Source organism: Mizuhopecten yessoensis, unplaced genomic scaffold, assembly GCF_002113885.1.
Source record: "Mizuhopecten yessoensis strain PY_sf001 unplaced genomic scaffold, ASM211388v2 scaffold8213, whole genome shotgun sequence".
NCBI classification, from domain to species: domain Eukaryota; kingdom Metazoa; phylum Mollusca; class Bivalvia; order Pectinida; family Pectinidae; genus Mizuhopecten; species Mizuhopecten yessoensis.
Window position 1 is genome coordinate 467,238 of NW_018407435.1, and position 11,562 is coordinate 478,799.

Sequence of the window (11,562 nt, forward strand, 5' to 3'; positions counted from 1 at the left end):
GACGACTTCCTAGGTCAGTGATATGAAGACGACTTCCTAAGGTTGGTCAGGTGAGGACGACTTCCTAAGGTTGGAAATATGAAGACGACATTTTTAGGTCAGTCATATATGAAGACGACTTCCTAAGGTCGGTTACGTGAAGACGAATTCCTAAGATCAGTCTTATGAAGACGACTTCCTAAGGTCAGTCATATGAAGACGACTTCCTAATGTCGGTCATATGAAGACGACTTCCTAAGAGGGCGACTTCCTAAGGTCGGACATAGAAATACGACTTCCTAAGGTCAGTCATATGAAGACGAAGTCCTTCGGTCAGTCATATGAAGACGACTTCCTAATGTCGGTCATATGAAGACGACTTCCTAAGGCCAGTGATATGAAGACGACTTCCTAAGGTCGGTCATATGAAGACGACTTCCTAAGAGGGCGACTTCCTAAGGTCGGACATATAAATAGGACTTCCTAAGGTCAGTCATATGAGGACGACTTCCTAAGGTCGGTCACGTGGGTACGACTTCCTAAGGTCAGTGATATGAAGATGCCTTCCTAAGGTCGGTCATATGAAGACGACTTCCTAAGTTCAGTGATAGGAAGACGACTTCCTAAGGTTGGTCAGGTGAGGGCGACCTCCTAAGGTCTGACATATAAAGACGACTTCCTAAGGTCAGTCATATGAAGACGAAGTCCTTCGGTCAGTCATATGAAGACGACTTCCTATGGTCAGTCATATGAAGACGACTTCCTAAGGTCAGCGATATGAAGACGACTTCCTAAGGTTGGTCAGGTGAGGACGACTTACTAAGGTCGGAAATATGAAGACGACATTTTTAGGTCAGTTATATGAAGACGACTTCCTAAGGTCAGTCATATGAAGACGAATTCCTAAGGTCAGTCATATGAAGACGAAGTCCTTCGGTCAGTCATATGAAGACGACTTCCTAAGGTCAGTCATGTAAGGACGACTTCCTAAGGTCAGTGATATGACGACGACTTCCTAAGGTTGGTCAGGTGAGGGCGACTTCCTAAGGTCGGACATATAAATAGGACTTCCTAAGGTCAGTCATATGAGGACGACTTCCTAAGGTCAGTGATATGAAGACGAATTCCTAAGGTCAGTCATATGAAGACGACTTCCTAAGGTCAGTGATATGAAGACGACTTCCTAAGGTTGGTCAGGTGAGGACGACTTCCTAAGGTCGGAAATATGAAGACGACATTTTTAGGTCAGTCATATGAAGACGACTTCCTATGGTCAGTCATATGAAGACGACTTCCTATGGTCGGTTATGTGAAGATAAATTCATAAGGTCTGTTATGTGAAGACGAATTCATAAGGTCAGTCATATGAAGACGAATTCCTAAGGTCAGTCATATGAAAACGAATTCTAAAGGCCGTTCATATGAAGACGACTTTCTAATGTCGGTCATATGAAGACGAAATCTTAAGGCCGTTCATATGAAGACGACCTCCTAAGGTCGGACATATAAAGACGACTTCCTAAGGTCTGTCACGTGAAGACGACTTCCTAAGGTCGGACATATGAAGACGACTTCCTAAGGTCAGTCATATGAAGACGACTTCCTAAGGTCGGACATATAAAGACGAATTCCTAAGGTCGGACATATGAAGTTGACTTCCTAAGGTCGTTCATATGAAGACGAATTCCGAAGGTCTGTTACGTGAAGACGACTTCCTAAGGTCGGACATATGAAGAAGAATTCCTAAAGTCGGACATATGAAGACGACTTCCTAGGGTCAGTCATATGAAGACGACTTCCTAAGGTCGGACATATAAAGACGAATTCCTAAGGTCGGACATATGAAGTTTATTTCCTAAGGTCGTTCATATGAAGACGAATTCCGAAGGTCTGTTACGTAAAGACGACTTCCTAAGGTCGTACATATGAAGTTGACTTCCTAAGGTCGTTCATATGAAGACGAATTCCGAAGGTCTGTTACGTGAAGACGACTTCCTGAGGTCGGACATATGAAAAAGAATTCCTAAGGTCGGACATATGAAGACGAATTCCTAAGGTCGGACATATGAAGACGAATTCCTAAGGCCGTTCATATGAAGACGACTTCCTAAGGTTAGACATATGAAGACGACTTCCTAAGGTCGGTTACGTGAAGACGACTTCCTAAGGTCGGACATATGAAGACGACTTCCTAAGGTCGGTCATATGAAGTTGACTTCCTAAGGTTAGACATATGAAGACGACTTCCTAAGGTCGGTTACGTGAAGACGACTTCCTAAGGTCGGACATATGAAGACGACTTCCTAAGGTCGGTCATATGAAGTTGACTTCCTAAGGTTAGACATATGAAGACGACTTCCTAAGGTCGGTTACGTGAAGACGACTTCCTAAGGTCGGACATATGAAGACGACTTCCTAAGGTCGGTCATATGAAGTTGACTTCCTAAGGTTAGACATATGAAGACGACTTCCTAAGGTCGGTTACGTGAAGACGACTTCCTAAGGTCGGTAACGTGAAGACGAATTCCTAAGATCAGTCTTATGAAGACGACTTCCTAAGGTCAGTCATATGCAGACGAAGACGTTCGTTGGTTAATAAAAACCACGTGAAAGTGTATCTATGTCACGTGTTTAAGACACGTTGACATTATATACGAATTAATGGTTATAAACCCTGAATATAATTGTATTTTAAGGGTCAATGATGTATCAGCACGCGTTGGAAATCTGGAGGAAATACATGGTTGAGGGAAACACGTTTTTTATTTCCTTTTTCTATTCTATTTCTTTAGATAAGCAACAAAACTTTGAATTAAATAAGAAACATGTATCAAACAAAAAGTATTTCTCAGAACACATCCTATCGTTTGAAGTTCTTATCGACCTATCAGAAGATTTAAGAGATAAACAGTTGACACCATGAAAGAATGTATCGCGTGAGTGACAGCAAGGAAGAAAATTATATCGAACTTGACTCGCTTTTTACTGAAGATACAGGAAATAAATTTACGTGAAGGTATTAACCTGCCAAAATGCAAGAGAACCTGGTGACGACAGCTTTTGGAACCACGTGTAAATGGCACGTGTTAGCACATGTTAACGTCACTTTTTAAACCAAATTATCGTTAGTTCAGTAGAGCTATCTGTACGACGATAAACATGACACATAATAAAAATACAACAAATAAATATCACAGCATGCATCACAATCGTAGATATCAAATAAAAACACTGAGGGCTAAAGGTCATGCAAACATTATACAGTATATAAATACCTTTGAATTTATTTTCATTTTTAGTATGAAACCCCAGGCTTATTTTCGATGAAGAGAGTTACAATTATTGTTTCTTTTGCAAGTCAAATAGAGATTGTTTTCTCTTGTCATCGCAATGATGTTGTGCGACAGTTGTGGTCGTGAACGGTGAGATGTAGGGATCTCAGTTGGGTAATGAAGAGATCACGTGACATGGAATTAGCTGAGAAGAAGTGATCTTTAGGGACATTCGTTTGTTAATTAGAACCACGTGAAAGTTGATCAATGTCACGTGTTTAAGCCACGTTGACATTATATACGAATTAAGTTGTAAACCCAGAATATAATTGTATTGTTAGGGTCACTGAAGGAGGCGATAACTCTCGTCGCTCCCGTGAGTATTTCAGCGATAGGCATGAAATTGCTATTATCATAGTACGTTTACCATAATTCACTTCAGATTCAGCTATATTTCAAAATGATCAGATTAATGAATTTTTATTACAGGAAAAGAAACGTAGTATTTTTATTTATATAATATTTAAAATCTACCTTTATTTAAACTCGAGATTTGTTATAGTGAACAAAGACCTACATCTCCCTTATTAGCTTATATGCATATTTGGTTTCTTGCTTTACTTATTTGATCCTCGACCTCGAGGTAACCGTGACCTGATCGTAATATATTGCACACTTGCTTTGATTAATGCAGATACACTTCAATCTTATAAAAAAAAATCTTTAACCGTTTGAAAATGTGTCCTTATTCTAACGCCCTAAAAATACTGCAGTGGTTACGCTCATATACGTCATCTGCACCCCTGGAATATACCATGACAAAATTGAAGGCACGAATCTATTATTTTCAGGTATAAAAAAGGACCAATCGCTATGCTGTTACATGTGCTTTGAATAGGAGCAAAAACACTGAACTTCAAAGCCGACGAATTTTACCGTTTGGCTGCCGCGCGATTATGTTTATGTGTACCAGATGATCACACTAGGCTACTTGTATTATTCCACAAAGTAGCACGTACAGAGCCTTCGATTCCGTCAAGGCATCTTCAATAGGTGAAGAGAACCTAGGCGGACGTAACCCCTTGAGTTTCGAGGATGATTTTAATGCTGTGTACAGCAACATTACGAGATATACCTCAAGTTTTGTTAAGATATCTTAAGGGTTCAAAGTTAATGTGCCGGAGAAAATTTTATAGGAAGAAGAAAAAACAGACGTGAATTAGAAAAGGAAGAAGAATCATCGCTACTATTCCGTTTTCCTGCATACGGAAAAGATGCATTATAGCGTATACTCATACACTGCAAACAGCTTGTGCCTTTAGTTAAGTTGAAATGTTGGTGAATACTGTCTCTTCTGTATCCTCGATGCTTCAACAAAACATGTGCTGTCTCTTCTAGATTCCTTCTGTCTCTAGTAGATCATCGCTGTCTCTACCAGACCCTCGTTGTCACTATTGGACCCTCGATGTTTCCTCTGGAACCTCCCTGCCTCCTGAAAACCCTCGGTGTCTGTTCTGGACTCTTTCTGTCTTTTCTAGACATTTGCTGTCACTATCAGACCACTATGTCTGTAACAGACCCTAGCTGACTCTCCTGGACCATTGCTATCTCTTCTAGACCCTCGCTGTCACTTCTGACTCGACGCTGTCTCTTCCAGACCCTCGCTGTCACTATCAGACCACTATGTCTGTAACAGACCCTAGCTGTCTCTCCTGACCTGTCGCTGTCTCTTCCAGACCCTCGCTGTCACTATCAGACCACTATGTCTGTAACAGACCCTAGCTGTCTCTCCCGGACCATTGCTGTCTCTTCCAGAACTTCGCTGTCACCTCTGAACCGTCGCTGTCTCTTCCAGACCCTCGGTGTCACTATCAGACCACTATGTCTGTAACAGACCCTAGCTGTCTCTCCCGGACCATTGCTGTCTCTTCCAGATCTTCGCTGTCAGTTCTGGCCCGTTGATGTCTTTTCTAGACCCTCGCTGTCACTATCAAACCACTATGTCTGTAGCAGACCCTAGCTGTTTCTGCCGGACCTTTGCTCTGCTGTAGGCACATTGCCTCCTACAGGCCATTTTATGCCTGTTCATGGGTACTCTTGTACATTTAACAATTCATATGATTATATTCTTGATTTGTAGTAAATTTATGATCGCATACGAATGCAAAAAATCACCACCAACAAACGTAATGTCTTATTGCGAGCTAAGTGATCTCGTAAGTTATTTAGAGTATATTTATCGCATTAATACGAGGTAACTTATCTCGTCATTACGACTTACTTTATGCCAATATTACGACTTATCTCGTTATTACGAGTATTTTTATTTCGTTATTACGAGCTACGTCATCTCGTTATTACAACTTAAAAAACAATTGTGTATATCGTTGATACATCTTACGTTATCTCGTTATCACGAATGAAGTTATCTCGATATGACGAGTTAAATGAACTCGATTTTACGAGACAACTTATCTCGTTATTGCGAGTGAAGTTCTCTTTTGTATATTCTGGTATTGCTCCCTGATAGGCGGTCAATACAACGTGTACGGAAGCGGGATGAATTATGTCTGTGTTCACGGTCAGCAAAACAGGGTAGTCAATACGTTTGATTCATATCTATCAAAGCAATTTGCAGATAATGTGTTTGCTATGAGTTTTATCTCCATCTTTTGTGGTCGCCTTATAAATAAATCACCCTTTTATTGCGCAGTACCTTTGGGTAAATCTATTTTTGTTACTTTGTTTACGAGGCAATGGCATTTTATGCAGCTATTGAAATCGCTCTCAGAATACAATCGCCTTTTTACTCCCAATTTTGTCATATCATTGAATAATGATTTATCTATCCTAGCACTCTAAGTTCACATTTAAGACATATATCACAGTGCTCTACCGGCCCCTCATAAATTAGCTATTTTGGTTACAACGTTATAGTTATTACAATGTCGGCGTTCCCTGCTCTTAAACCTCTATTCATGGATATTTCGTGAAATAACACATGGTATAAAAATAAAGATTTCTGCATAAATCATTATGAAATTTATACTTTATTGTTATTGCCTCCAGACCCTCCATGTCTTAAGCTTATAAAACAAACCGCCCCAAAAACTGTTACGTGAATTATTCCCTCATCATCTGCTAAACCCTATTGCATTTCAGCGGGGAAAATGTAATATCCTTATAATAAGGGATTACCCTATATCAGATTCCGATAAAACAGCTGATTTTCTTGTACAAGCAATAAGCGTTGTTAATTTATAAACTTGACGTATTCAACAATTTATCAGTGAAAATGGACACTGACAGTTTGATATTAATCTTACCAAATATCACAGTCAGATGCACTTTTAGCCAAATGTCAACATGTCAGAAAATTTAGTTTTTATTGTAATAGATTTAGACTATAAAAGCTGGTATGTATCAAATAATGTTATGAGGCAATAACAGGATTTGATAACTCTAACTGAGAGATAGTTATCAACAATCGATTTAATTGTATTTAAATATTTAGGATTAGTTTTTAAGCTTTCATTACAAGTGTAGTCAGAACATGTCTTAAGTTTTGACTGAGCTAATCACAATTAGTGTCACGAAAATTTATGTCATACGCGACTGGCTTAGCATAACTTAAGTCACGTTCTGGTTGGTGATCCCGGAGCCGGATCTGTGGATGATTATATTTTACATTTTGTACATATATTTTAATCCATGAATATAAAGAAAAGCTCAGAAATTTGTAAAAAGAATTTTACAACTGTGGCACTTCATTGTTTGCACTGAAAAAAAAAAGTGTAGTTGCAAGGTGCTTTGATTAGTATTCAGTTTAAAAAATATTCTTAAAAATGTTTTAGAAAGACGATTTAGGTATGAAAATAAAGAAANGGGGGGGGGGGGGGGGGGGGGGGGGGGGGGGGGGGCAGGAACTTGCCGTAGGTCGGTGGTTTTACTCCTGGAACTCAGACGTTCTTCCACAACCGAAACCTGGCACGTCCTTAAATGACCATAGATGTTAATTGGACGTTAAACACAAACAAACCAAACCAAATCGGTGAAGTAGGAGAGAGGTTAAACCTCATTGCGATGGATTTGTCTGCAACGTTTCCATATATATACTGACACAGGAATCGTGTGGCCTTCCAACGGTTTAGTTAGCACGTGATTTAAACCTACTACATTTTACACTTTATCCATTGTTCCGGAAGATCTGTCCTGTGAGAAATCATTTGTATCAATATTGTGCTGTCTATTGATGAAGTTATGCGGTTGAACGCACGTGAATCTAAATATAGTCACTTTTAATCGTGAGTTACAATAAACATGCTTAGTGAGAGCTAAATTTATCAGCTGAAAAGATATCGGTACAAGATAACCTAAAACACATCGACGAACAATTTTATGACGGCCCAAATGTACGTATCACAGGCTACAGGCTGAAAGATGATATTTACATTTTCCTTTTTTACAAAGTACCAAAATATATAGTTATAATTCACACACTGCATGAACCCTTACCCTTGAGCAAAGTAAAGGTGTACAGTTAATCGTTATTCAGAATAACGGATATTGAAAAAAACTCACAGCTGTTGCGAAATTACGATATCATGGGCAAGCTCTTGATGACCAAATCAACTGTTACATCAAGACATTGTATCAAGGAAGGGACATCTCATTCTCTTAAAATCACAATTGTCACGCTTAGCTTACAGCTTAGTATTCAATAACATCACGCTATGTAAAGCATTTTATCACTATCAATATGAACATCATGATATATACATAATTACATTTTCGTGGAATTGTACATCATCCTTTGTAAATAATTATGCCTCTGTCACACTTGACCGGATTGGGTTTCCGTACATCAACGTATGCGATTTTTTGGTATCCGGTGGCAAAGTGGTCTGTCCGGTAGAAAAACCCAAACTACGGACGTACTTGCACCGAACATGGAACGGTTGAAACGTACCGGTAACGAACATGTAACGCACGGCTACAGTTCAACCAGCCAAGTGTCTCCGAATGAGTGCCGAACAACAAACGAACATGAACCGGTCAATCAGGAGGCGTACAGGATGCATTCCGGACAAACCGAACACATAACGGACATGCGTGCAGGAAACAACAAGGTGTATTTGCGAATGCATTTCTCCAGCGGACCAGTTTTCGAAAAGTTGCACTGCTGACTGCATCTCCACAATGCCTCGTGGAAGGAAAGCAAAGAAGAACACGAAGAATGTGCCTGGAAAAGAAAAAGTGACAGAAGAAGTGGCTGTTGATGCTGAAATGCATGCTGGTGCACAAGAAACTGAGGAAATACAAACTCAGCATGATGAAGGTGGTGATGACGTGCCTGTTGCAGTTGAAGGTGGCGAAGAGATAGGTGATGGGCGACAGACTGCCAAGAAGAGGGCCAAGAAATGTTGCCATCTGAAAGATGAGGAGGAAGAGGCCTTGGTGCTAGAATGGATAGAGGCCAATCCCTTACTATGGAACTCCAAAGTCTAGGAGTTCAAGAATAAGGCCAAGAAGGGCCGCTTGTGGGCTGAGCAGGCTGAAGGGCTTAACTATGATGGTAAGTTTCCATTTATTTATCTATTTGTCTTTGATGTTGTTGTGATATTTGTCATAGGAAGATGGCCCAAATGTGTTAGATTGATGTTGTCAATTTGTCACTGATCATGCATTGCCAGATTCTGCACACTGTTCTCGTATTTAATATTGTTTCTGTTTCTATATTTTTAGTCGAGTATTTGAAGACCTGGTACACAGACCTTCGGGACTGGAACACAAAGCTGCTCAAGCAGAAGCCGGGGGATCCAAGCAGGGACTTCACACAGAGGGAGGAGTGGGTCGNGTATTTGAAGACCTGGTACACAGACCTTCGGGACTGGAACACAAAGCTGCTCAAGCAGAAGTCGGGGGATCCCAGCAGGGTTTTCACACAGAGGGAGGAGTGGGTCATGGCTCGATTCCTATTTCTCCGGGCGATTGTTCGCCATCGCCGGGCACCACTCAAAAGTGTAAATTTAACTTTAAAACATTTGTAGATTCAGATTTTTGTCATTGCTGTTTTATAACCATAATAAAATGTCAACATTGTTAATTGTATTGCATTGTTCATGACCAGTTGTGCCACACATGTATCACATGTTGTTGTGTTTTATGTGTACATGTATTACAATGACATGTGTAATTTAATTCTGCACATGTATTTTAGATTTGTATGTCTACACATGTAATATGTAATATGTAATACATACGTATTACACATGTAATACACATGTGTACATTATTTCATGTTTGTTTTATTTAGTTAACCTTTTATGTTTAAACCTATGCCAATAAATACACAAGGCTTTAAAAAATGTCATTTCTTCATTAACGGCAGCAATTAGTGGCCTTGAGAAAGGCCGGTAAAGGTTTCAGTGTTGTTGTTTTTTTGTTGACTTGTGGTGACTTTCAAATCATGCGGTCCTGCCATGGCACAGATCCAGCAGGCGAGTTGACCCGATGCTTCAGGAGGTTCCGGAGCTTCTTTCCGTCACGGTTGTCACGGCTGGGTCCTTGAACTACCACACAGTCACGCATGTTGCGTCCCCGTCTCCACTCTCCTGGGGTGAGATAGTGGTTGGCATCCTCCGTGTCTACAAGTTGGTTCTGCATCGTTGGATATCTGATGCGCATCAGTTGTGAAGGCAGATGCAGGCAGTAGTGATGAGGCGCACAGTGCTGGGTGGGTGTTGCATTGTGGTCAGCAGAACGCGGAACCGATTGGCCAAGATACCAAAGGCATTCTCGACCACTCGTCGTGCCCGGGACAACCTGTAGTTGTATATGCGCTCTTCCCTGGAGATGCCTCTCAGACTAAAGGGCTTTTGCATGGTGGGTCGCAAGGCAAATGCATCATCTCCTGAAATTACAGAAAATACAAAGAAGACATTAGTCAATGTATCATTGTGACATAATAAACATTGTAAATAAAATATCAGACAGAAATTTCAAAGTAGTTTCTTATATGCTCACCAATGAAGAAGTATGGAACATCCACGTTGTCTTTTGGCAGGGGTTTAGACTGAGGGATTGGCATTTCTCCACTATCGACTGCCTCCTTAAGGTCTGACTCATTCCACACCTGAGCATCACCTGCAGCGCCTCGTCCACCAATATCCACCCAGACAAATTTGTAGTCTGCGTCGACCAAACCAAAGAGCAGTACAGAGAAGAACTTCTTGTAATTGAAGTAAGTTGACCCCGATCCTGGTGGTTTCTTGCAGCTGATGTGTTTGCCATCTAGCGCCCCAAGGGTGTGTGGGAAGTTCCACTTCTTCTTAAAGCCGTCCACTATCTCCAGCCAGTCTCCGGCATCAGTTGGCAGTGGCATCACCTCATCAAATACTCGTCTACAATTGCCTGGCATACCTAAAATGACACAAATACAAAACATTTAAATAATTATGTTTCAATAAAAGGGACATAAATGCAATAAATACATGAAAAAATGAGACAAGATAATAAAAATGATAATTACCTCTCTGACAGCGAGGGAGATGGTGTTGTGTGGAACTCTCCAGCCATAGCGCATGTTCATGTACGTTGCACCTGATGCTAAATGCCGAAGTGTGAGGGCCAACTTCAACCCTGGCTCCAGCGGTTCCCTCATCCAGGTCTGCTTTTTGGTGATGCGTGGCCCCACACGTGTCAAGATTTCGTCAAACATCTCCGGATGCATGCGCATGAAGTTGCAGAAGGCGGCAGGGTCCTCCCGCCGCAGTTCTACCATGAGTTGGTCATACAGACCGAACTGCCTTCGTCTCTCCGGGCTCAGCCATGACCTCGACCAATATCGTCTTCGCTGACCCCTGTGGCGCCTTCTTCTCCTGTGGGAAAGATACTGCTGAAGGTCCATCTGAACATTGTTCATATGCATTTCTGCCTGCAGTAAGGCGGCCGTAAACTGCAGGGAAACTCTAGCCTGACAATCCATGGTGATGCTGGAAAACTGTCTGTGAATCTGATTTGGAAGCTTCTAAGAACCTTTATATATGCCCTGGGATGATCAGGTTCTGCCGGTAGTCGGTTCCTCCCCCTGTAGTTATCCTGCAGGTATTCTGTAGGTATTCTGTATTCATCAGTTCTGTACGTTTTATCCGTTTTTCAATTCGTTTGTCTATTCGTCGTGTTCGGTGTTAATCCTGCAGGCATCCTGTGTTTGTCCGTTAGGTGTTCGTTTAAGGTCCGCTTAACGCGTGGCGTATGCGTTCAAGTTCCATCTACGGACTGTACAATGTATCCCCCCCCCCCCCGTACA

The 11,562-nt window shown here is 41.2% G+C and overlaps 1 protein-coding gene across 1 annotated transcript; it reads right to left on the bottom strand.

Moving 5' to 3' along the window:
- Positions 1–9,937: 9,937 nt before the first annotated feature.
- Positions 9,938–11,238, bottom strand: LOC110455368. Its single transcript, XM_021505467.1, has 3 exons — positions 10,854–11,238; positions 10,278–10,673; positions 9,938–10,164 (listed from the first exon to the last, which is right to left on the bottom strand). Exons 1-3 carry the CDS (start codon positions 11,236–11,238, stop codon positions 9,938–9,940), a joined length of 1,008 nt encoding a protein of 335 aa, XP_021361142.1.
- Between the last annotated feature and the right edge of the window lie 324 nt (positions 11,239–11,562).

Excerpts from the sequence above, each read along its gene's own strand:
- LOC110455368 (XM_021505467.1), bottom strand. The coding sequence starts at position 11,238 with ATGGATTGTCAGGCTAGAGTTTCCCTGCAGTTTACGGCCGCCTTACTG. Across the intron at positions 10,674-10,853 it reads ACTTCGGCATTTAGCATCAG|GTATGCCAGGCAATTGTAGA; the intron begins GTGCAACGTACA and ends GTGTCATTTTAG. Across the intron at positions 10,165-10,277 it reads TGTTCCATACTTCTTCATTG|GAGATGATGCATTTGCCTTG; the intron begins GTGAGCATATAA and ends CTGTAATTTCAG.